Source organism: Denticeps clupeoides, chromosome 6 (assembly GCF_900700375.1).
Source record: "Denticeps clupeoides chromosome 6, fDenClu1.1, whole genome shotgun sequence".
NCBI lineage: Eukaryota > Metazoa > Chordata > Actinopteri > Clupeiformes > Denticipitidae > Denticeps > Denticeps clupeoides.
The window spans coordinates 8,306,677-8,333,910 of record NC_041712.1 but is presented as its reverse complement, the minus strand read 5'-3'; the positions used below and the strand labels follow the sequence as shown (position 1 = coordinate 8,333,910).

The 27,234-nt window shown below is 43.0% G+C and overlaps 1 protein-coding gene and 1 long non-coding RNA gene across 11 annotated transcripts; one reads left to right on the top strand and one right to left on the bottom strand.

Annotated features, from left to right (window-relative positions):
- The first annotated feature begins 1,270 nt into the window (after window positions 1-1,270).
- On the top strand, window positions 1,271-6,346 carry LOC114792777 (uncharacterized). The gene is made up of 2 exons (XR_003750155.1): window positions 1,271-3,407; window positions 3,962-6,346. It is a non-coding gene; the product is annotated as an uncharacterized LOC114792777 (long non-coding RNA).
- Window positions 6,347-17,502: 11,156 nt separating this feature from the next.
- Window positions 17,503-26,134, bottom strand: macroh2a1 (macroH2A.1 histone). Of its 10 annotated transcripts, none has more exons than XM_028983350.1 (10): window positions 25,872-26,134; window positions 25,401-25,750; window positions 25,064-25,250; window positions 24,075-24,181; window positions 23,391-23,597; window positions 22,798-22,905; window positions 21,421-21,520; window positions 19,387-19,476; window positions 18,427-18,601; window positions 17,503-18,160 (listed from the first exon to the last, which is right to left on the bottom strand). In XM_028983350.1, the coding sequence occupies exons 3-10, from the start codon at window positions 25,233-25,235 to the stop codon at window positions 17,995-17,997; spliced, it is 1,125 nt and encodes a 374-aa protein (XP_028839183.1). In that variant the 5' UTR covers window positions 25,236-25,250; window positions 25,401-25,750; window positions 25,872-26,134; the 3' UTR covers window positions 17,503-17,994. The 10 variants fall into 10 exon arrangements, 6 of the variants coding, with proteins under 6 accessions (XP_028839183.1, XP_028839185.1, XP_028839184.1 ...); XM_028983352.1 differs by lacking the exon at window positions 21,421-21,520 and adding an exon at window positions 20,610-20,700 and having other exon boundaries at window positions 25,872-26,133; XM_028983351.1 differs by having other exon boundaries at window positions 23,400-23,597; window positions 25,872-26,130.
- Between the last annotated feature and the right edge of the window lie 1,100 nt (window positions 26,135-27,234).

The following is a 27,234-nucleotide window of genomic DNA, read 5'->3' as shown; positions in this document are numbered from 1 at the left end:
CATGGCAATCTGACCTTCTTGTCATAGTTACAACTTCTCGTGCATGCTGCAAGTTTTCTTCAATTGGGGAAAATCAAATGCATTCTTTTGTGGATAATGTTTCATGTAAAGCAATTAATAAAGTACAGTGGCTAGCTGGCAAGCCTAGCCAAGCAAAAATTGAGGTTAAGCAATTATGTTCACTTGACTAGCTTTATGTGTAATAAACAGACTTAGTTAAAGCCATGTGACTGTTTAAAAAAAAATCAATCTTATCATCTACTAGCCCAAAACATGTTGCAACTCTTTTTTTTATCAAATAATTTAGTTTAACACTCGTACATATGACTCTATATGACCGTTTATGAAATTATTCCTGATTTTGTGTTATGTGGGTGGTGCTGATTTAACATAATTATATTTCACAGTCACAGATTAATCAAAAATAACCAGTAGTAGTCTTTGTTCTCCACCAGAATATAGTGCCAAGTCACCTGAAGCACAAAAACCATTCAGGACTGTGGCTGAGTACCCTTACCCTTACCCTGAGTACTCTTATTTTTCATGTCTAGACCTCAGACAGATTAAAAAGCATTTGTTGTCATTATTGCTGGTTTGAATTTGTCCCTCATAATTGTTGCTGGATATTGGATATTGTTGTTGCTGCTTGTATTGTTTCATTTTCTTCCCCACGGAATTGAAAACTACATGGAGAAGCATTTTCCTGGGTATCATTTTCAAGTTTGAAATTTTAGTACTGAGATAGCCCTAGTGTCTTGAATTATATGGCATGCAGTATGCTGGTATAGCTGCCATATATTGAGTATAATTTGGTTAATTTAAGAGTATTATTATATCCTTGTGAAGGACTGTGGTCTAGTGAGGTTTCAGAGGTCATTCCACATGAATTTGGGCTTTAAAGCTCTAGTATTATATTCCATTTACATGTGTTTAAAAATCATGCGTATGATGAATGATTTTTTCAAGGACAGTAATCCAGAAGATGAGTGTTTGGCTCCTGTGCTGTTCCTCTAGTACATCTGTGATCAAACAGAAAAGATGAATGGTGTGTGTCTGTGTGTGTGTGTGTGTGTGTGTGTGTGAGAGAGTGATAGAGAGAGAGCGACAGAATTTAGAGAGCCTAAAGAGCATTGCACATGAAAAGCAGTTTTATTAGAAAAAGTTAACCGTGTAAACAATCATGCAAACATTTATCCTTAAAATGCAGTCTGTGATCTTTTCTACAGTGTTGTGTATGCAGGTTTCTGGAATATGTTTTAGATCATATTCTCAGACCTTGGTCCTTTAATTAGTCATTTAATTAGAGGATTCCAGTGCAAATTATTTAAGGTACACAAAGAGTTAATTTGCTGTAGACCAGGCTGAGTTGTGCCTTAGCAGGATTTTTGGTCCACCCTGCTGTACTTCACAGTGCATCTGTACCCAAACTGGACACTGAAGTGTTTTCTAATCCTAATTCTACATGCTGATGTAGATATGTCCAACTCACAACTGCAGCAATCCTCTTTTATTCCCTCTCCATCTGACCTTACAACCTCAAGGAAAAGGTCAGCTGAATTCCACTTTGTAACATTTTGTATTTTGTCTTCGCTGTTTCATATTTGAGTTTAAAAACATTCCTGCATCTATTCTCAACAGACTTCTTATTAAAAGTAATGTGTGTATTTATAGCAGTGATTTAATACGATATGGGCAGATTTTTTTCTCCACCACTGGAATCTGTAAAAAGAGGCTGCATGATCGCAGGCTGTAAGCAACGCATGCCTCGCTCATCTGGACAGCCTGAAGCTTTAAATCCTCTCAATGTCTGCATTTGAGCCAAGCCCCCAGCCCCTGGTCCAATATTCATCAAAGGAGTCCTGTATGCACTTCCTTATAAAGTGATGTGTGTTAGAAATTCATGCATCAGTCATACATTCATATTTTAGTTGTCTGAATGACGATGGAAACACTGATGCAGATGCACAACATGGATTCTCAGGCAGCTTTTTTGTATATGTCTTTGTTATGTTTCGGGTTTGGGACTGTTTTTCTGCTCAAGTCTGTTGTGAGCAGAAGCAGGTGTACTGCTCCGGACTGAAAGCAGTTTAAGACCCATGGTTTAAAGTCTGAATTAGCCTTGGGGTTCAAAATAGGGTTAAGAGTTAGAGGTCAGATGGGCAAAACCCGTGTTTGTGTTTGATATTAAGAATCAACCATCTGCCACGTAACCAAGAAAGTATACCCTAATAATAAGTGTTCTCCAGTGATATAACCCAGTGCAAGTAAAAAAACACAAGTGCACAAAGCAAAATGTTGTGACTGAACCGACAGAAGAAAATGGAGGGATGCATGTGTCCAACTTTACACCGACTGTTTAGATAAAAAATAAAAAGGCATCACATTCTTATCAAATGCGAGCATCGGCCGGACAGGCTGCAGCATGGTAAGATATGGGCAACAGAGCGCAAGGCGCGCTGTTTACGTTGCGACCCACGCATAATCCCCAATCACGAATTAAACCAACACAACTACACAGCTACTGTGTGGTCATTTCATCCAGACTGCAAGCTCTACCCCAGACAGTGTCACCTTGATGTCCCTGCTTTTAGGATGACGTACACATCCTCACCCTGGTCTCTGTACGGGTTTTCATTCTTAGTATAAGTGTTTCCTGGATCAAAGCAATCAAAAGCAATTAAATAACAGCAGACAATGAACTTTCTGTTTACTCCAGCATGCTTGTGCACTGTGTTTGTGTGTGTGTGTGTGTGTGTGTGTGTGTGTGTGTGTGTGCGTGCGTGTGTGTGAATGGTCATGTGATGTGCAGGCATGATAATCCGGATAATGATTGTGGGACGTACATGCTTTAAAAAAGTGATTAGTGTTGCAGAAAGGCAAGTCAGATGTTGCTAGGCAACACGATGTGTGTGTGTGTGTTTGTGTGTGTGTGTTTTCTTTGTCTTCGTGAAGTCTTGGCCCTGCTTTATATACCGGGGAATGTCTTCAATATCCTAACACATAGACAACAGTGAACCCGACACGTTGACATTGTCCGCAGCGCATTTAGGGTTCCAGTATGTGTGTGTGTGTGTGTGTGTGTGTGTTTCTGTGCATGTAGGCACAGGGCATATATGCAGGGCAATAACGCATCTGACTGGGGATCAGAAGATTCTAGGTTTGACTGCTGGATGTCTTGGGCTCTTTTTACCTTCGTGAAGTTTGCTGACGACACGGCGGTGACGGGGTTAATCTCTAATAACGAGGAGACGGCTTGCATGGAAGAGGTGAAGAGCCTCACATCATGGTGTCAGGAAAACCACCTTCAGCTGAATGTCAACAAGACCCAGGCGCTGGTGGTGGACTTCCGCACCAGACGGCGGTCGCACTACAAGCCCCCCAACATCAACGGTGCTCCAGTGGAGAAGGTGAGCAGCTTCAAATATCTGGGTGTCCACATCTCGAGGGACCTCTCATGGTCAAAAACAGCTGAGGAAGTTCACGGTGTCTCCAGACATCCTAAAGACACAGAGCCTTATACTTCACGGTTTGGTAGCAGCTGTGTCCAGGATCCCAAAGCCCAACAGAGGGTGATCCGTGCGGCAGTATCCATAGTTACGGCCCAGTGATGTCTGTCTGTGTCTTGTCTTCTCCTCCAACATTAATATTTGCGTGCATTTCAGCTTTCTGACCTCTTCGTTATTTTACTAGCCGCAGTCCTCTCTTATTCTGTTTAATTTGTCCCCAACTGTTCTGTTTTTATTGAATTTTTATAACTTTATTCTTGAAACACATATTTGCAAGTACACAGCATTTCACGCTGAAACAGAAACTCTCTCTCTCTCTCTCTCTCTCTCTCTCTCTAGGTGGTGGCTCTGTTAAATAATGTGTATGTGTTTATGTGTGTGTTCAGCATGTGATTATAGAGTTGGATTATATGCAAATGATAAAATTCATTAGAATTTTTTTTTTCGCCCCTCAGGGACTCCCGGTCGCCATCATGCAGCAATTCAACAAAATCCACAATAATGAATAAGAAAATCGTCAAAGTCCACTGGCCCACTCACACCTCCCCATAATCCCTTTGACAGTTCATTTAGCCATTAGATGGGCGTGTTGGCGTGCAGGGGGGAGATTGGCACCTTTCTGTCTTTAGCGGTGAGGCTGATCTGGCTCAGACCATACAGTGACCGCGGCTGCAGCACAAGCGTTAGCAAATTAGGTGCTTTGCCAAATCAGGGTGCTAAATGGCTGCTGGCGGGGCTAGTTTAACAATGTTTAAACCAACACAGTAAGTGGAACACACACTCACACACACACATTCCAGTGGTGATTAGTCTGGGTGGTAATTGACTGGGTGGAGAAGGTATTCTGTTCAAATTTTCATTATCAATGTTGTTATCTTGTCATCAACTGGAAGCCCCGCCCCCTTTGCAGCTTCCTCAGGACTGTGAGCACGCCGCTGCCTTCGTCTCAGCTTCCTCCTTCCTCATCAGCGTGCAGGAGTGGATTAGGATTAATTGGCAGCTTCCAGGCTCGGTGTTGCTGCAGCTGAAACTCAAACCTGCCTTCCTTCTGGAAACACCCTGCAGCAGCGACTACACACAGCTGCCTCTAATCTTCCTGCAACACACACACTCACACACACACACACACACACGGATACACATACATACACGCACACACGCATACACACACGCATACGTACTCACACACACTCACGCACACAGGCATACACATACGTACACACACACTCACACACAGACGGATACACATACGTACACACAAACACACACAAACTCTTTATGTCCTATTGTCATAAATTTACTCAGACACATAGAGCAAACTTCAATACACACTCATACCCTCATTGTTCTATACTCATAAATTTATACAGAGAGCAAGTCAACATACACACACACACACACACACACACACACACAGAGTGAAACACATATATGAAGTCCATTACAGATTTGTAAATATTTAAATAAGTTAAATATATTTTTTAAGTATTTAGAATAATGTGTGTTGTGTTACTCCATTGCACTCCATTGCTTTTTAAATTCATTTTAAGCATTTGATTGATTATATATTTTTTTCTTTTAAATTTACTTGACTGGTTTATGCACTTTATTCTCAGTTTAAGCTCTTGGTGCAGTTTTAACACAGAAATAATCTCCTACTTGACGTTCTTTGACTGGAGATTAGTCAGAACTGGAACCGCTTCTGCGGATGAAACGGATCCGCGGACATCAGACGTCAAACCCAGAAAATGTTTTTTTGTCTGACGGTCGCGTCTGGAGACAGAAAGATGAAGAGGAGTAAACCGATCTGCGCTTCATCCCTTCTCCCTCCGTCCACCTCGGATATCGGTTTTCTGCTTCTTCTTTTTTTTCTCGGACCCGCGGCCCGGGTTTTACCGTCCGGACACGCCACCCTGCATATATTTATCCATGTATCCATTTATTCATTTATCCATTTATCCATTTATTCATTTATCCATTTATCCATTTATTTGCAGCGGTGCGAGTCACAAAGATACTAAATATATTTTACACCCGCGATCTTATTATTACCTAACTGTCGGACTGCAGGAAGCTGCTTTAATTACGCGGTAAGCGCTTTATTTGATTTTATTAGATGTATGTATTTTATTAGATGTATACGAAAAAGTATTTACGTAATTGTTGCAGTTTTGCGGCGCAAAAGTTAAAATAACTAAAATGGTTCAGAAATTAGTTGAAAATAAATGTCATACCACAATAAATAACACAATTAATTGTAATTATTAATATTATTATGCATTTTATTCAAACGAATTAACGATGACTGTATCGGACGGCTGTTTAGAAGAGGACGTATCACGTAAAATAATAGCTGTGCAAACGAACTGAAATAGTAAAGGCACAAGATATAGTCGTAAAAAACTGAACATTACAACAGTAAAAAGGCGTCACTTTTGGTGATTTATGATTTATTTATTAAAGCAGTGCAGCCACAAAACACCCTAAAACGTGCATCAAATTATTCACACAAATAGTCAACTAAGGACGTAGATTTTTACTATAATGGATAAAAACTATCCATGGATAGATATGGATGGTAATTTACTAAGTAATGTGGTCGTCTAATTGTAGTTTTATATATTTATTGTAATAACCACCCTTATTTAATGGTGTAAATCAGACCAGAGAGAAGAAATCGCTAAAAATGTTTCCTCCAGACGGCCCGAACTGAACCGAGACCCGGATCCGGTGAAGAGTTACTCTTCCCCTTCCCACCCCAGCAGGCTGCACCTCCAGACACACTTGTAAATGTTCTCAGATTTGTGGTGAATAAAATACTAATAATTGTATTAAACTAATATACAAATGTGCATATGTATGTTTGTACACAAACACACAGACACATACATATATACACACATAGATACACATGACAGACGCAGAAAAGTATATAGTATATAAAAGCATATAAAGTAGTATATAAAGTTTATATATATATATAAACTTTTCTAAACTGTAAACATTACCAAAATTTTATAGTTTTGCTCGGAAAAAATGCATTAAGGCGAACTTTTATTACAATGTCATTTCTGCGATGGCATTTGTTTCCCAAAACACACACACACACACACACACACACACATATTTTACTCTCAATGTGCTTGGATCATTTTAATTTATTTTAAAAAAAAATCAAACAATAAAACAGTTCTGAATTAGTTTTGATGAACTTGTATGTAACGTGCGGCAGTTGTAAAGTGCTGGTGGAAGTCAGGTCCATGGTTCCATGTTGGAGATGTATTGCAGTGTTTAGTGAGGATCACCCTGAGGGTCAGATGAGGGACACGCTGAGAGGAATTTAATTTTCTCCGTCCAGAAGCCTGCACCGTCTGCTGAGCTGAAAGAGCCAATAGTGTCTGTGTGTGTGTGTGTGTGTGTGTGTGTGTGTACAATGCAGTAACTGACTGCCATCACCTCCACACACACCTCTGCTGAACACACACAGCCTTGATGGGCGTAATTCTGTGTGTGCTTCTATACTTTCATTTCACGCAGATGATACTAATGGCCTCTGTGTGACACATCAGAGCTCAGAACAGAGCCTGGGAATTCTGGGAGAAAAAAGAGAGAGAGAGAGAGAGAGAGGTAGAGGGGGCTTCTCATATTGTTTCTCTTTCATGTTTTATCAGCCTGACTCTAGGGTCAGGCCCAGCTGCTTCACCTCACAGATCTTACTCAGTGATTTAGGATGAAATCAGGAGTGTATGCAGCCTCTCACACACACACACACACACACACACACAGTGAACTGCAGCTCTGTCCTCTTGGCTCCCGTGAGGCAATTTCTTTTCGAAATGATTTCTTCTGTTGTTGTTTCTCCCCCACCTCCCTCGCTGTTCTCACCGGCCATGCCGTGATAATGGTAAGACGGTAAATCCCGCAGCGGGCCTGACCTCTGCCTCGCCTATTTTTAAACTGCCTTGGGAGCTGGGAGCTGTGCGGTGGCGGGCCTGTGGGGATTAGCCGTGTGTTTGGCCGCTCCGGCGCATGGGACTGTTGTGTTTGGCGGCCGGGGCGCATCTCTGGCTCACCGCGGCACGCCAGTCCCAGCGCTCATTTTAAATAAAATACTTCTTCAAGCAACGGGGATAATGACAAACACACGCATGAGAAATGTTGGATTATTTTGGAAAGGAATACCTTGTATGCTCAATGCACAGTTTATCATGATGTATGCTCTGTACACATATTAGACTTTGACACTATAGATATTAGGCTGTGGCCACTGCTCACCAGAGGGGGTTTGGGCGCAGGACCCTCAGTGGCATTGGTGTAGGAGTGGGATCCCTGCTGGTGGTGGGCTGTGGTGAGGGGATCGGGTTTTTTCACACACATCAGCCATCCAGCCAGCAGCTGTCCTGCGGTCACAAACTGACCGCTGCAGCAGCGCCACTGCCTCATACAGAAATAATTGATAATACTGCACATTAAATTGTCACTAGACTAGTATTTAAAAGATGTAGACAATGCTCCCTTATTTCAAGTGAATTTAAATAATAAATAAACAAAGAAGCTCAATTCATATTGCTGTGGACGTGTGTACACATAATAATACAAATAATATAAAAAAGCTCAAACATGCACCCCACCCCCAGACCGGAGGTGTAATTGATTGCTTGACCGCTTCACGCTGCTGCTGCTGCCGTCTGTAATTAGGAGGTTCTGGGTTCTGTTCATAGATCTCAGATCTTATAATTACCCAGGTGATGCATCTGAAAGCCCGGGGTACATGGCGGAACTGTGAGACGTCCGACGACGACCCGCCACCCCGCCACAGTGTTGCCAGATACTAAATGCTGAGGTATGGTACCAGCGGCTTAAAAAATATTGTATTTTTTAGAAAAATGATCGTACATTTTTCTGTTCTGCTCAGAAAATCTGCTTCAATAACACATATTTTCGTAGACTGTGCATTTTAGAGTGAATAATGCAACTTTAACCTACGGAACGCGTTCTGAATGGCGTTCTGCAAGGCAACTAAAGCACTGCATTATGGGATTTGTAGTTAGTGTGTTATCAGCGCGTCATTTAGCCGAGCCATAATAACAGATCTTTATTAAACGATCTCGTGGGCAGGATGTAATTGCTTTCGCGAGTTTGACACTTATGTGACACATCGTGCATTGATTGGCTATAAAGGCCCTTGAGACGACCGCGAATAAACAAGTCAGAGTTTATCAGATAAACTCCGCAGCCTGTGGTGCTAATGAAATAACTATTAAACGCAGGGGTAAAATGATCGTACATTATGGGATTTTTTGAATGATTGATCGCACATCGTACGGAGGCTGAAATTATCGTACACATACGATAATTCGCGTACGCCTGGCAGCACCGGCCCGGCAGGATTCGTGCCCCCTGCTGCCTGCGCTCTGCTCTCTGCCGGAGGAGTGCTGCCCCCTGCTGGTGCCTGGATCCAGGTGGCAGTGAGTGAAAAGCACCAGATTTGCTGGCTGTGGCTTAAGAAATCAGAAGAAGGGATAAGGCAGGACCTATGGTTCAGAGTTTGGAGTTTGGACGGGCATTTGAACCATTTTAACACTCCCACCCTGTCGTCCAGACAACGCCCATGACTTTGTAATTAATGCATTATTACATGTTCCACCATAATATGCTGTTTTTTATAATGACTAATGATGCAAAAATAGTACAGAAGATTTAAATATTTCTGAATATATTTCATGTAAATATAAGCATATGTATGTCAGTATTTGACTATGGAGTAAAATCCTTCTTTCTTTTACATAAATCTCACTCATGATTTAGCAGTGTGGGGTCAGGGTGGCTGTGTGGTGGAGGGAAGGCTGGGGTGGGGTGCGATGACTCCCTACATAAGTCCAATGAAGATGGACACTTCTTCCATGTGACCTGTGGCCAGAGAAGGATCTGTTACCTCTGCTGTGCATGAGGACATGCTGACACGTGTACACACACACATAAATATGTAATAAATACAAAGACATTGCATAAATGCATATACACACTTAAATATACATGTACATACATATTTCATTTAACTAAAGCGGCTTCTCAGTGGGTTGGTTGTGTGTGTGTGTGTGTGTGTGTGTGTCTGGACAGTGTCTGTATTGCGTCAGACACATCAAAGTAGTCTTTGACTACATATTCCACCTGCTGTGACGGCAAGTGAGACAGAGGATGTGTGTACATACGTGTGAATATTTGGTAGTATCTGCTGCTAAGCTATTACAGGTTATTATGCAGTATTCATACTGGGTCAGGCACCCAGGATCTCATTCACACTCTTGTAATGTTAGCATCTAGTGTAACCTGACGCTGACATGTCTGACTACAGTGTGTGTGTGTGTGTGTGTGTGAGGGAATAGTCTTCTTGTCAACAAAGCCTTTCTAAAGACTGCTGCACATTAGGAATATGCATACGCACATACACACACATCTTCATTCCTGTGCAGGTCCACACCGGTGAACTCTACCACTTCTCTACCACTTCTACACAGTGGTGTTAAGATTAGCATTTGGCCTACAAACCAAAATGGCGATGTAGTCAGGAGTATATTGTCTTCCAAATGTAAAACATATATATGGGCATATTGTAACCATACATATTTGATTATGTTGCATAAAACGAAAATTGCCTTTATTTTATCCTCAGAGTAAGATGTGAGGTGCTGCTAGAGCCAAGAAGAAAGATCCAGCATTCTGCTAAATATTTTAACTTTATCCTGGTGTGTGTGTGTGTGTGTGTGTGTGTGTGTGTGTGTCCTGCTGATTCACTGTGGGCTCACTGTTTGGCAGATGGTTTGAGGGTTGCCATGGAGACTGATGCAGGTAGGCTGAATAGCTGTTCTGTCCAAACTTGTCAGCAGTGACGAAAGGACATGGGTACTCACTCATGGTTTACATTTATTCACTTATCCAAAGAATACATCCCATAATGCAACAGGCTGCACTGGTCCTACTTTTTTTTAATAAAGAACTTTAATAAAGCTTGCACACACACACAGACACACAAATGTACATCAGTTATTCGGGAGGATGTTTCATAAAAGGAAGCAACACTGGTACAATGGCAGACAGCATACTCGCACTCTTTCTTTCTCCCAAGCACACACACACTCACAAACATAATACTTATTTCTAAATTTTTTCTAGTGTTGACCCCCACATAAAGAAAAAACTTGGTGCTTACTAACATACAAAATTCAAAACACACACACACACACACACACACACATCAATAGACCTACATGTGTTCCTAATAAAACCTTAATACAATCCTAGATTCCACACATTTTATATGCCGTGTGTGTGTTATATGTGCTATTAGTGGTGCAGCTAATCAAAATGGTAACCTCAGAAAGTCTATTGGGGCAAGATGGGGTGTAAAACATCACACACACACACACACGCACACACACATACACACATAATCTCATAAGTAGGGTGATTGGGGGTCTCTACCTTAAACGGAGAAACTGTATCTTCTGTACAGCAAATGGGCTGCAGCTGCTGAGGTCAGGGGGGATTAGAAGGAGATCGCATCGGCTTAATCCAGCGTTAATTACAAACAGTGAGATGAGCTGGGGTGGGATTATGCCTGATTTGGGGGTCCACAAAGATCCCGTCGAGTGTATGTTTCTGATATTGACACACACAAGTCATCACTCCCACATGTCTGGAAAGAATCACTCACTTGCTCTGCGTAAAAAGTGTATTCGTAGACAATAGACGGAGTTGCTTCGAAAGAGAACTGTTTATTACAGAATATGCTAACCACATGTCAAATACTATATTTATGTCAACATGGTGCGTGTGAACATGGATATACAACTGGGGTAATATGGAGGCAGCACGAACAACATGTGAATAAAAGTTGACAGGGGAGAAAAAGTGAAGGGAGCCAGACAGCCAGCCACCATGCAAGGCTACGCTACCAATTGAATGAACTTGCGGCCTTTTATTGCCGACTGGTCCCAGGAGGGGACAGTTGACTATAAATCACCCCCACAGTCAAGGAAGGGGCCAAGGGGGCCGTAACACTCAAAACTATTTCTACTGGCTAATATCCACATAACTAGTCTGAGAGGGTTTACATGTACATTTTAAATGAGACTAGCGATCCTGTTATGTTATGATGATGGTGACTACTGCTTATGTTCAGCTGGCTGTATTGATAATAGTTTTGATGGAATTTTAATAGTGAAATATGGAGAAAAAAATGATGTCAGAGGCCGAAATGGCAGGTGCTTGAACACCACTGGCGGTATCACGTGCCTGACAGTGAGTAAACTCCACCTTTAACGAATGAAATCGCTATGTCAGGCAATGCATTATGGGAGATATTTAATCACAGGCACCAAAAAGCGATACAACCACAGGAGGTGCATATGGAGGTGCGTTCTGCAATCTTTTGCCTGTCTTGTATTGTGTGTGTGTGTGTGTGTGTGTGTGTGTGTGCGTGTGTGGACACATGTGTTGCAGCCTATTGGGAGACAGGGACGGTTTGTCAAGGTTGTGTGTCGTCTGTATGTGTGGGCTCACAGGCCATTCCCTAATCAATCTTCTGTAGTCTGAGAGGACTATGTGTGTGTGTCTCCGGTGTCAGATTGATTCAGGGATTACAGGCAGCAGCCACTCAGTCTAGACATGGTTTCGCTTGCAGCGAGCTCCACACAACACACTGGACTACAACCAGCCGGGAGGACAGTACTGGGCTGGGACTGGCTCCACAAATGCCGCTTTCAGCCGTAGGTGTGAGCGGAATTTAGCCTCACAGTACGTCCTACTTTCCTAAGTGTCTGGTCTTAGATTACTCGGGAGTGCGTAAGTGTGTTTAGCGGCGTGCATCAGAGTGTAAGAGTGTGTGAATCAGCCGTTGCAACAGCGCTTCTTATCCTTAATGAGCTGCTGCTAATCTCTCTGGCCTGCAGACTGACTGTGCTAAGCTGCTAATTGTTTACCATTGTTCCTGTGCACTTTGAACTGTATCTGGACACACACACACACACACACACACACACACACACCTCCTGCACCCCCTCAGACCACCAGGTCTGCTCCACCTGTCTCCCCCTCCCCCCGACAGGTAATCCCTCCTTTCAGGACACTCCCGCGTATTCTCTGAGCGGGCGCTGATGTCTGCTGCGGCTCACTTGAAGGCCGTCCCTGGACTCGCTCGTGAAATGATGTCACCAGGCACGGCGTCTGGTGGCTCCGACCGCGCGGTCGCCAATTACCGGGATTCCGCCTGTCAGAGCCCCTCTCAGACCCTCCCACAGTCTTAACACGCCGCGAGCTCTTCATAATGCTCCCCCTAAAGCTCCCCGTGGAACAATTTCTAATAACTAATAACTAGAAAGCTGTGGCGTATTGTTTTGAATCGGGCGTGGAGAACGATAATTGGAGACACGGTACACGACGGAGCATTAGGTGCTTTTTTGCTTGGGCCAAAGATAAAAAGAGAGCGACAGGAACCCTTCAATCCCAATTCAATTTTCTTTGTACAATTTGATCTTGACTTTTTCTACACATCATTACTGTACAAAAATATGATCAACTCTGTGTCCCATTCCCATCACCCTGGTGCCTCTCCCAACCCGTAGCATGTTGTTGTAAAGAAACGCCGGATTGCATTTGCTTAACAGTGGGATTTAAGGGAGTTATTTCAAGACTTAAATTGGCCAGTGCGTCACAGAGTCGATCTTTCAGCAGATATCCCAACATCCCATCTGAGAGCTGCCAATAGATCCTGCGGCATGGGAAGAGTTCTGGCCCAGGACTGGGTGAGAGCATTAACTCTTTGTAGGCGTCTTGCCGAGGGGAGGTTTATGTTGAAAGCACGGCAGAGTGAAAAAGATGATGAAAAACATTTCCTGTAATCACATTTCAGCCTCATATTTACAACCTGATAAATGTCAGGGTAATGAATTTGTTAGTAATTGCTCATAACAAGTAAATAAACAATGACAATCGCATTTTCTCATTAGGTTTGATCTAATTGTCCTCTCTAAAGGTCGGAGGTCACATTGTAAGAGAGCCCTGTGGTGTGTGTCTGACATTAATCCTCTTAAACATAGAGTAGAATGCAGACAAGCCTCCAAGCTGTGTGTTGGGGTCTTGTATCAAGGTGAGAGGTCTTTTTCTTGAGGAATGGTAACCAACATGGTGTCATTCCTTTACACACACACACACACACACACACACACACACACATACACGCAGCCTGGGTGGTAAACATGCCTGAGTCACAACCTTCAGACCAAATCAAAGGAAATTGTCCTGGGGCACTCACAAAAACACACACACAATGTTATACTTCATACACTTTACGCAACTATGTCTGTCAACATTCTACTTTTTTATCTTATTTTGTTACAAACTGACAAGCTTTGATACCCTCCATTTACCCGTGCACTCACAATGACACAAATCAGACAGTTACACGCCTTTGTACACACACACACACACACACACACACACATCCTCTCTCTCTCCTACCTTTTCAAACATGAGTGGGAAAAATACATATAATGAAACTGAAATGACTATACACAACAGTACAGGCCAAATGTTTGGACACACCTTCTCATCCAATGTGTTTTCTTTATTTTCATGACCATTTACATTGGTAGATTCTAACTGAAGACCTAAAACTATGAATGAACACATGTGGAGTTATGTACTTAACAAAAAGTGGAGACCTGGCCTCCACAGTCACCGGACCTGAACCCAATCCAGATGGTTTGGGGAGAGCTGGACCACAGAGTGAAGGTAAAGGGGCCAACAAGTGCTCAACACCTCTGGGAACTCCTTCAAGACTGTTGGAAAAGCATTTCAGGTGACGACCTCTTGAAGCTCATCGAGAGAATGCCAAGAGTGTGCAAAGCAGTAATCAGAGCAAAGAAACTAGAATATAAAACATTATTTCAGTTATTTCACATAACAAGTACGTAACTCCACATGTGTTCATTCATAGTTTTGATTCCTTCAGTGAGAATCTACCAACGTAAATGGTCATGAAAATAAAAAAAACACATTGAATGAGAAGGTGTGTCCAAACATTTGGCCTGTACTGTATGTACACATATACATGTACAAATACATATAAAAACCATTCCCCAGTGGCATTCAACTTCCTCTGGTGAGGACACGAAAGGTCTGTCAAATGTACATATTAGATCTTTCCACAGACTGCTAATGGTTGACAATATAGAAAGGGCCTGTGTGTACTTGGTGAGACATAGGCAAGCATGGAAATACTTTTTAGCAGCATGAAAATACATCCATGTGGCACACCCACTCCGGCAGCGTTTGTACAGCTTCTGAACACTTCAGTATATAACATGCAAAACCTCTTGTTATGAAAAAGACCAGAAAGATGACCAAAAGCTCTACAAAAGTAAAGGATGACTACTGACAGTGACAGTACTAGTGGCACACACATGGCCTTATCTGGATTTTCAGTCAATAGTTTCAAATCTAGAGTTGATGGTGACTGAAGTTTAAAAAACAAAAATCACATTTAACTTTAAAATATAAGGAAACATTTATTCTTAATCTTCAGAAAACAAAGAAAGATTGAGCCACAGCTTCTTAACATTACTATTGTAATAATATAATTCTCTAAACTTAAATAAAGCTTTTCTGATTCTGATTCTGATCTGATGTAAGCTAATGTGGCCATTGCAATACATATTGCTCCTGGAAAGATCAAACCAGGAAGTAAATGGCCAAAAAAAGAGAACAATTTGCTTGGTATGGAAACCTCGGTTTATTTTTGCCCTTGAGGTCAAAGATGCAAAAAAAAAAAAAAAGGAATTCAAATAGTGAACTACTTTGTAATAGGATTAAAATCAATGTTGACAATGATATGAAGTCAACATGGTAATAAGAACATAATACATTTACCAAACAAAATTCCTCCTGGTAAAGTGGAGCTCCACTACACCCTCCGGCAAACTAATCCATATTCCACACCGTGAGAAGTTCTTTCTCTAATCTAAATCTAGACTGCTAAGTGATCCACTAGTTTTCATTCTTACATGGATGATATCTAGACCTGTCATAACCATCTATTCCTGTGTCAGGCAACCCCTTACATTTCTTTGCTCGAGGCAAAACAAGTTCTACTCGATGAAGCTCTGCTCGTACGTTCTCCCGGAATCCCTCTTTGCATTTGCGTTGCATTCTACCTCTCATGGAGCAGGAATGTTCATTTTCAGGCAAGGTGACCAGACCCGGACACAGAATTCCAGGTGGGATCTTATCATTACATCCCTGGATTTAAACTACACACACTTAGAGGTGTGGTCAACATCCTATTTGTCTTCTGGATTGCTTCCACCGTGGTATCTGACTGTGGATTCAGGAATACACGTGATTTGCCTCTCAGACAAATTAACAGTCTAATTAATGAAAGGAGACAAAGTTTCATGATCTCATTTTCTGTGGGAAGATGTTCGTCTTCCACCCTTGTCTGGGAGGATTAGAATACAGACACATACGTATCCTGGGATGCGTTGCTGCTGTAACCTCTGCAGGTATTCGCAGACAGAGTGTGCGCCTGTATGGCAGGGACAGAAGGAGGTTATCAGAACGACCTTTGATCTGGGGTCCAGATGAGTTGCCAGTCCTGCCCTCTGACCTCTACGGCCCAATAAACCTGTAGTGGTCAACAGACTCCTCTGAGCTTTTCGGCCCGTTGCTGAGCGCACTTCACTCACACACATTATTTAACCTGGAATGTTCCATTAGCGTCAGATCAGAATGATGCTGCGACCCTTTACTCTGCATGGAGACATGCAGATGGGTAATAAATTACTAGAGTCTGATTTATGCCACCCTTTAATCCCCTTATAAGGGGATGACTGTGATATCTGTGCCTCACTGCGCCCCACAGGAAATAAGAGTTTAAAAAAATGTACTTTTTTTAAAAAACATCCAAAGTGAATGTCTTTGTGAAAGTGAATCCAAAGATGCGTAATATATAAATAACGTGTCATCAACACAGACTATAAATTATAGAAAGGTCAGTTGGCTTCAACTATTTGCTTTAAGTATGTCTAATAGTTTCTTTGGCACTAACCACGAATGCCCTATATTGTCTGTGTGTAAAGTAACTTTTGGAATTTCGGTCTCTATAACACGCTATATTACAAAGACCCCAGTAACAATGATCAAAAACGATTGCTGCTATAATAGAGGTAATACAGTAAAGAGCACATTTTAGAGAAGAGAAGATGAGAGGGATGAACGTGCGAGAGACCCAGCTGGAGCAGGACTCTGTGAATGTGTGTGTACAGATATGCGTGTGTGTGTGTGTGTGTGTGTGTGTGAGGCTCTGCAGTAATCAGAGTAATATTTCCCTTCTTTCATCTGCGCCACCGGCATCTTTGATGCCCACAGTCTCCCCTCCCTCCCCCGCTCCCCTGTTTGTCTTACTTTATTCTGTTGTTGTTTTATCTCTGTACTTTTTTCATGCTCAGAGTAAAATTTCCTGGGAAGCGGACGCAGCCTCGGCTCCAGATGCTTCGTGTTTGTGGAGCTTTCCCTCAGAGCGCGGCGAACCTGCCCGCCTTTCCTGAGGGATTACGACTCGGCTGGGCCTCTGTGGAGGTTCCCCCCACCCCCACCAACACCCCCGCACCGGGGGCTGACCTCAGCCTGACTCTTGCACTCGGCCTGGACACTGGCACGCACACACAACCATGCAGGGGCACACATGGTATTTAGAACACACACACAGTACCTCCTTTTAATATCACTGAAAATATTGTTTTCATCTCTGAATGAAGCCACTGTTTACATGAAGCTGTGACGTGAACTCAGAGCGCCCTCTTCTGGTCAACAGCAATTTGTAACATCAGCTCCTCAGTGCAATATTATATCAATATAGAGAATCTATAAATATAAATATATTTTATAATGAACAGCTGTATTAAGTTTGTCAGGTCGAAATCAGATACTCTAACATTGGTGATTTATTAAGTGTGAAAAACATTTTATTAGGTATACTTTAATTAAACTTTTCAAAAGCAAACAGCAAGATCACTTCAGAATTTGTCTGAAATGAAACTATGAGACAGATTTTTTTTTGTCACAGCCCAAAAACATCTCAAGTATTCTCCATTTTTGACATTAACAATGCACAATTAGCCTTCGAGCTTCTGAAAGCTTAAAAAAATGTAGTGATGAGGTCCACACACAGCACAAACACGGAACACACCTCTCAAATAACAGCGCTGGACCAACCCTGCACCACCGAAAACCATCATGACCACGACCATCTCCTGAACACACAGTACAGTAAATCAGTATCTACATCAATAAGAAAACTCTCAAAAAAGGAAACACACATATAATAAGTGATTGCCTCTCAATAAAATATTTTAACAAATCATCAATAGATTTTTTTTCTTTCAAAAAATTAAACAAGCTTTTTTTTAAGTTACAAAAAAAAAAAAAAACCTCAGTTAGCATCAAGTTTGGCCATTTCTTGCACATAGATGCCTATGCTCTCACTGTCAAACAGTACAAAGTAGACAGTCTTGATAGAAGATGACATTGTTGCAACGAAATAGCTGGAGATGGCTTTCAGAATAACCTGGGCCGCTGTCTGCTTGGGGAAACCATTCCTGTGGGAAAGGCAATCAGACGTTCAATTCATATACCCCACGTCACACAACGCTCCACACACATTACTTAAAGCCCTAATCCTATACTGCGTATGTTAAACCAACATGAACTTTACGCTCACTTACTTTACTACCAGTGGTGTTGACTTTAAGTGTCACTATACCTCTCTCTCTCTCTCCATGTTTAAATAAATTCTGATCTGTGACACACAATCCCAGACCCCAAAACACATCACCTTCATAGCAATCTCGTATTTTTATCATACCTGCCGCTGCCAATTGATGGGAATGCCACAGATTTGAGCTTCTTCTCGTCAGCCAGAGCCAGGCAGTTCTTGACTGTCTTGTCCAGCAGCTCCTCACAGCGGTCTGAGCCCCATGCAGGGCTGTTGCAGTGGATCACAAACTTGGCTGGCAGCGCAAAGCCTGACGTCATTACCGCTGAGAGAGCAAGAGACAAAAATAATCATGAACAAATCAGGAAAAAAAAAATACCAAAACTGTAAAACTTTACAATCATCAAAACTTGATAACCTGAAGGACCAGGGCAGATTATTTAAAACAAATATGAGACAGGGTACAAATAGAAGAAAACATATACATATAGAAACATATATAATTTGCTCTGGCTAATGATATAAGATCATTATTTATTCCAAAATGTCTCCATACCCACATTTTCAGAAAGTCACAGAAGGTAAACTAAAATGTAGAAATTATTCTGCAAACCAAATAAAACCAGAAGGTTATGACATTAAACCTAGTATAGCTGTGCACTTACAAGATTCCAACTTTCATTGAGCTCAGAGCGAAATGAGATTTTAAATGATGGTACAGAATGTCTACTGAAAGGACTCACTGCAGCATCACTTATGTATATATTTTTTTTTAATCAGGATTTAATTAGGGGGCAGTGGTGGCCTGGCAGGTCAGGAAGCGGACCTAAAATCAAGGGATTGCGGGTTCAAATGCTGAACTCACAAGGTGCCACTGAGGTGCCCTTGAGCAAGGTACCGGGCACCTTGCTCCGAGGGCACCATGTGCTGTGCATCACAATGACAATCAATTCACTTTCAACTAAAAAGGATTTTGAACCTGCCTAGGGTTCTGCTTATTTAATCAGGGCACGTCCACAGTTTGAGTAGACCCACTGAGAGCACCAATATTATGCTTGTTCATGTGAACTCTTCTGGACGCATCTAGAAGTTGCAGTGTGCTTGCTGTACCTCCTGCCACCTCCAGAGGGCCGTTCTTCTTACGCAGCTCGGCACACGCCTCCCCAAACTCCTTCCCTCCTTTCTGCTCCAGAGCGCTTCCTGTGGAGAGAATCCCCGGCGGTTACTGCTGCCTTGTTGCCAAGGATACAAGGCAATGTTCGCGTACATAGCGCAGAAGCCTCTCTGTTACCATGGAAACAGAACCGAAGCAGACACACCACTGCAGCAAGCCACTACGGGATGGAAAGCACTTTACTCACACACACAAACATGCATGCATGTCATTCCTATGTCACCAGTCTTTATTTAATGATGTTAAATATTCGATGTAAAAAACCAAATGCTGAATTAGGTGAACAGCCAGCAGAAAAGCAGTCTGATTGTTTTATGAATGAGCGACAGAACAAAGGGAACTTACACTTCCTCAAAATAGTCTATATGGCCTAATTTTTAATAAATGGTTAATTTCACGGGGTGTATTGATAGGAAGTGTAAACGTTCACTCATGATTGGACAATAGGATCCTGGGGAGACAGACCCCATAAAGAAAGAGGATGAGAGGGTGACTGCAGCATGCCAAGGGCGTCACTCAACTGTGAAGGGCAGCCATTTATTTTTCCTGAAAAACACTGCAAACACAGCTCAGGTGTTGACTTTACAATCATCATAACAGAAGCATAACAGGCAAGCATTCATATAATAACCCTCGATGGATGGAAATGTAATTTGAAGACTCTGAGGCCATACCTAATAATTAAAATACCTTTTAATGACTCCACCTCTTAATCCACGTTCTGCAAGCGAAAGGTGGGAAGGGTGCAGCAGAAACATTCCAAACATATTTATTTATTACAGTTTCTGCCGAACCCTTAATCCCTTTGCAAACGGGGTAAAGACACCCTGCTCCACGTACAGCATCACTGGCGTGCCACACCTTGACAACCGTCACGGTGGCCTGACAGGTTGCTATTTGCCAGAGCTCGGTAATATGTCAGTCTGTTTAGGAGGTACAGCGGCATACGTCACAAAGGCCAACGAGCTACGCCAGTTAATGTGATGCGGGCAGCGCTAGTTATCCTGCAAACGAACCTCTGCATATGCCACGATGCGTTTATTGTTCCATCTGTAGTGTAGGGACGACTCAAGCAATGAAAGGGGTGACGGAAGAGGCATAAAAAGGACCGGAAGCAGATGTGGTATGGGAAATCATGAAAAGAGGGCGGGGCCATTACCTACTTCCCCACCAGTGTAGAGGCTGTCGTTCGTGGGGTGGACTACAGCCTCGCTGTCGATGGTGGCAATGTCAGCCTGAACAACTTGCAACTACAAACAACACAACAACAACAACAACAACACACAGGCAACAAACATGGCGTGAGATACCATGAGTGGGTGAGAGGAATACAAGACAGATGAATACAACACGCACTGCAAGGAAAGAAGGGAACTGAGGGGCCGAAAGAAAACAACAAAGGAGATGTCTCCTTTCTCCTCAGGACAGAAGAAAGAAGATGATTGGACAGTACGCTGATTGGTCCCTCACATCAACCAATGGTCAGAGATTACAGAGCCTGTCAGGAGCTGAGAGAATCCTTGAAATATGGCTCAGATGTGTAGTGTAGGCTGTTAACCTCCACCCACTGACATACTGGTCCATATTTTCCCGGGTGCGATATGAGACGATGTGCATGGGGAGAGTTCACTTCTGTCACGTCAAGTATGTAATCATTATATACAGAAATACATTTAAGATGAATAACTATGCTTGTAATACTGCTTGTCCATAGGGTATATCATCACAAACACAATCACTGTCTTCGATATCTTCAGAAAGATTAAAAAAAAAAATATATATATACAAACATCCCCCATGAGCTATGCCCCATATAGCACTGGGAAAATCTATGTAGTGTATTTTGACTGGTTTTGACTTTTCACATATTGCTACAGGTTTCAGATGTACATCAGATACTGTCATAACATTTGCCATTAGGCAGCTTTCAAGGATTCCTCAGCAGGGTGCAGGCTGACATCCACTCTCACCTAGATCATCTTTAAGGTCAATGTCAGCATTGGTAGGATTGATAACCCCCTCCACGTCAAAGCCAGCCAAGTTACTGATCTCACTGTGTATGAGGTTCAGCTGAAACACAACATGCCGTAGCAGGGAGGGCAGAGGTTAAGCAAAGGTTAAAGTTCACACAAGGAGGCGCGGTTTTCAAATCAAATTAAGAGCCAAACACAGGACTGTACATTACTTAAAAAAAAAAAAAAAAAAACAGTAGCTTTCTGCTGATTACTTTCACAAGCCTGTGTGATGGAGCAGGATTTGTGTAATGTAGTGTGAGTGTGAACGTGAATATGGAACTCCCAAGTTTCAATATAATACTATTAGCTGCTACATATGTTCTGACCCTGGACACAAAACAGCAAAGAAGTTACAAAGCTTTCAAAGGGTCAGCTGGAGAGTGAGACTACAGAACAGTAGCTGTGACCATCACTCTTATGTCTAAAATTTTCCATGGTATCTAATTCCTAAATAACACCAAGAGATAACTACAAACAATATCATCATATTTCACTCATAAATAGGTTGATTAAAATTCAAAAGTACTGAGGTCGGTTTCAGACCAGGCCTAGTTCACAATAACGTCTACCAGAATAATCATCTTTCTGGATGCATTAATCCTCCTACCATATGTGTACATACATTAACAAGACGCGAAAACAACGTTCAGCAGTAAGCAGAGTGTTATGGTTCTCTGCTAGCAAGCCAGGGAAGATTTAACGAACTAGGGGTGGGAATAGCCAGAGACCCCGTGGTTTCAGAAAGGTCTCTCCATTATCATTATTTCACAATGTCTGTGATCTAATACTGAAGAAGCAGAACGTTTATATGTGTTTATTTTTCTCCGTATTTACCCAGTGTATGTTTCTATCAGTGCATTACAGCCACGCGTAAAGATGCTCCCCTTACCCCCCTTTTTAAGTCTTTCTCCACCCCTAGTGCAGTTATACGTTAGCTTTTGCAGTGCAAGGAGTGGCTCAGTCAGTAAAGCAGTCAGGATAGCTGATTCAGCGCGCGTGTGTGTGTGTGTGTGTGTGTGCACCAGGCCAATTATCCAATAACACACAGCCACCATGCCAACTGTATATTACCCTATGCGCTGTTACTGGATATACAGAGATTCATAATATTCTGTGCTGACCTATACCATTAGAACGTTTCTGAAGAGTGTGTGTGTGTGTGTGTGTGTATATATATATATATATATATATAAAAATATAAGGCCATCACTAATTGGGTTGATGATCGACATTATATTTAGGGGACTCGGCTCATGTTCACCCCTGAAGAAGCTCATTAATGATGAACCCATGTGACTGTGTCAGCCTGTAGTATGTCCCATGCTCATGTACCTTCTGTCCCAGGAAGAGACTCTTTGTGGAGAGAACGGTGAAGACATCTCCAGGGTTCCCTTCCGTGGTGCTGTCTGCACCTGCTGCTTTAGTCACCTCCGCCCTTCTCTGTGAAACACAGGACATATTATTCCCCAGTGGGAAATAAGACCAGAAACTCTTTAACTGAGGCTTTCAGTATGTTTTAGTATCCAGACATGACAGGTATGCAGAGCAGCGGCATTTTAGTTTTATTATTTTTTTAATGGTTAACTTCGGGTAACAGGTTGTAGCGTAGAACATTATTCACCTGGTTTCCTCAATAGAAATTCACCCATAAAACCCCGTAATCTCACGTTTATTTTAACTTGCTTATCACCGTACACACCGGCAAGGAGCAGCGGGTGTTTTTCACTTTGCCTTGATCTGAGAAATCTATTGTGGAAGGTGCTGTGTCAATGACTGGAACAAACTAGGCCGTGCTCGTTCAAATTTGGACCCTTGATCTAAATCCGTAGAGACTGCAGAGACCTGACACCTGACTCATAGATATTGGGAGGCCAGAAATGCTGTATAAACCGCATGAATTGCACGAGGCAAAATATCAGACGTACTTTCCATACCTTGGACCTTGAGGATGCTTTTTTTCCACCCATCTTTTTGCCTCCAGACTTCTTGCCAGCGGACATCTTGGATTTCTTGCCAGGGGGCGGGGTGATGACAGCCTCCAGCTTCCCCTTTGAGCCTCTCTTCTTAGCCAGCAGCTCTGGGTGGATGTTGGGCAGCACACCACCTGCTGCTATGGTAACGCCCTTCAGGAGCTGCAGGGCCAGAAGGACAACTTGTATCATTCTGAGATGCGAGATGTGAGAGGTGCGATGCCATAGATGTTTAGTCAAGGTGAAATTATGAATGAAAACAAAGTGTGGTGTTTGAAGGCTTCAGCTTTTTTCCCCATCAGTTTTATGACATGTATTTCCAACACATACATTTAGTACAGTAAATAATTTATGTCATTTAATAGCATTGCACTTCCTACCTTTTATATACAAGAATAAGATCCTTCTTATAAAGTAATTATAACAAACATAGCTGGAGAAGGATAAACGTGATGTAATAAACCTTAAATCAGCTACTCTCACGTGTTCAGACCCATTAGTAAGTCAGTCTTCTAATTATTTATTGCATAAAAGACACCACATACACACCAGCCCTTTGAGGATCAGATATCAAATTACTGTCATGTGATCATGACCACCACGCATATCAGTCTGGTTAAGAGACAACTCAGGCCTTACTTGGTTGAGCTCCTCGTCGTTAGCGATGGCCAGTAGAATGTGCCGGGGAGTGACACGCCCCTTCTTGTTATCCCGGGCAGCATTTCCTGCCAATTCCAGGATCTCAGCTGCAAGGCATAGAGGGGAGAGAAAATGAGAGCAGAGACCTTGAGGTTTTATATACAAACAGACAGGGTGACACATTCAGCCTTCAACTCAATATCAGATTGCTGTACAATTAAGCGCCGGGCCACTTCACGGACTCACACCCGTAAGGTCGGGAGAAGATGATTGGACAGTAATCCTCTTCTGCTTTGTGTGCGCGTGTTTTCCTCCCAAACTGGTGAGCTGCTGACTGTAAATTGGTTGTGGGTGTGAGTGTCTGTGTGACGGATCCCTGGATGTTTCCAGGAGCTGCAACCCTACACAGGACTCAGCAGTTAAGGACAGTGACGGGCCAAAAATCTCATTCGGCTGCTCCCATCTGGGGTCGCCGCACCAGGGCGGTAGTAGCCTAGTGGGTAACACACTGGCCTATATACCAGAAGACCCAGGTACCCAGGTTCAAATCCTGCTTACTTCCACTTAACCCTAATTTGCTCCAGGGGGGGACCGTCCCTGTAACTACTGATTATAAGTCGCTCTGGATAAGGGCGTCTGATAAATGCCATAAATGTTGAGGATTGACCGCAAGTTCTCAATTGGATTAATTGTGACCAGATCAGCCGGTCTGGTTGTCCACGTAATTGGCTTTGGAAGTTTTATGCCGGACGCCCTTCCTGGCACAACCCGGGCACCGAGAAACACACTGTCACATGCATCCTGAGTGGCTGGGTTCTAAATCCTTAACATGGAGTAAAGTGGTGTCAGATGCCCATTTGGTAGTTAATTATGAATCCGAACTATGGACCCTTGACCCCAGGTAATCTCTCAAGACTGTGTAATAATTGGTAGAGATACAAGGCTAAAACGTGTCTGCTGATGAAGCTACGCGCAGAGCCGCCTCTCACCGGTCAGGTATTCCAGCACAGCGGCCAGGTAGACGGGCGCTCCCACGCCGATGCGGTACTTGGGCAGGCCCCTCTTTATATAACGCAGCATCCGGCCCACGGGGAAGATGACGCCCGCCTTCGTGGAGCGGGACGTCTTGGTGCTCTTCTTCTTCCCTCCACGACTCGACATGCTGCCGCCACCAGCCTGAGGATCAGAATTGCATGAGGGTGTCATCACACACCGGCATGGGTCGGCCACCCTAGTTCATACACACTATGTGTAAAGTAAATTAAAATCCAAGCAATATCACAATGAATGCATACACTTGTAATGTAATATTAAACAATGTTGTACCAATTACGATGAGCAAAACTTCTTGGAAATGCAAAGCCTTTATAGAACTTCTGGTTCTATGAAAATTCCCTGAAATCCGTAGTGTAATAACCAGATCCGGGTTCACGTGGATGTTGGAATAAGAACTTGTCGCAACTTGGAGCGGAATTCGTTTGGAAATGAACGTGCGGAGGAAGAAGAAGAAGAAGAAGAGGAGGAGGAGGAGGAGGAGAATCCTGGTCGTGATGTCGACAGCGGAGCACGGCGGACCGGAATACGGTGAAGTGTTCCGGGCGGCTGTCAGGGCGCAGTTCGCCTCGGCGGCTCCGACCGACACGGCCCGTGTTTCCCCGCTGCCGCCAAAATGGCAACTGGGCGATTCGTACCAGCAAGGAACGTCAGGGAGACAAAACAAAAAATATATATAAAGAAAAAGCAGATCAAATATGAAGATGTCGGAACGAAATCACCCCCATAATAGCCATTACTTACAGAACCAAGCGCCGCGATGAGTCTTCAATATCCGGACTCGCCTCCGCACTGTACACCAGTTCCCACAATGCACGGCGGCAGCAGGTCTCCCCGCGACCGGCGGTCCTGCGCTACGGTTCCGGGTCCGGCTGTGGGACTTTTCTCGTGGGACTCTACACTACTGCTAATAAGAAGAAGAACGATCACAGCCGCCATCATCATGGTCATCGTAATAATTTGAGCCGCGAGTGTCGATTTCTCTCATGCAAACCAAGCACGGTCTCGATGAGAAGTATCTGGTACCAAGACCATTTGGGGGATTTGGTTGTAAACAGGTATTGAATAAATGCACCGTTACCGCAGCAGTAACATCCACACAAATGGAGGTCCGTGGCACTGATTCTGGACAAATTTTGACAGTGCATACCACCAGACAGACCTGTTGGAGATGATCTGACCCACTGTGGCTCAGACACTTCCTCTTCACCATTTCTCCACATCAACGCATCGACATCTGACCTGCCTTGCTGTGCATTATGTTGCCAAATCATCACGGTTCATCATTTGAAGTGACCGCGCGTTGTGTTCTATTAGTTCGCCCTTTTAGTGAGGAGTTTGTGTTCCTGTTGCAGGAGCTCCTCGGTGTAATGTGCTCGCTCCGCCGCAAGGTGTCAGCATTTACATTTACGGCGACTTACAGTCAGTAGTCACAGGGACAGTCCCCCCCTGGAGCAGGGACACAATGGTAGTAAGTGGAATTTGAACCTGGGTCTTCTGGTTCATATTCGGGTGTGTTACCCACTAGGCTACTACCACCAGCAGCATCCTGTCGAAGAGCGACACACTTCAACACACCTATACTGCAGAGTCGCAAGCTGCTTCTGCCACATGATCGGAAGGTTGTCGGTTCGAAACCCAGTCCGCCATGGTGCCACTGAGCAAAGCACAATGACAATCACTTCACTTTCACTAATAATGAGATGCTAAGCCATATATGAGAAACGAAATCATAATTATGAGATTCTAAATTGAAATTATGAGAAACTTGTGTGCATGTGTCCAGATTGGTATGTTCGGGTCAAATGTAAGCACCAAAATAGCATGTGCCACTGGGTCCAGTCCTAGTAGAGATTTAGGTGAAGATATTAATAAGCAATAGACAACATCATATACGATATTGTTTTCCAGATACGCAATTTGATCTGAACTGCTCCAGGTGATGCTAATGAATAGGTCGTGAAAGTCAAATGTGATTTTATGAATGCACTGCTTTCACAAATCAAAGCATGGTGCTAGTCTGTAACTGGGTTAATGCCTGCGCAAGTCAAAATTCTGTTACCCTCATACAGGTCTTAGTAAGCGTCCTGCAGCTGAAGCAGGATAT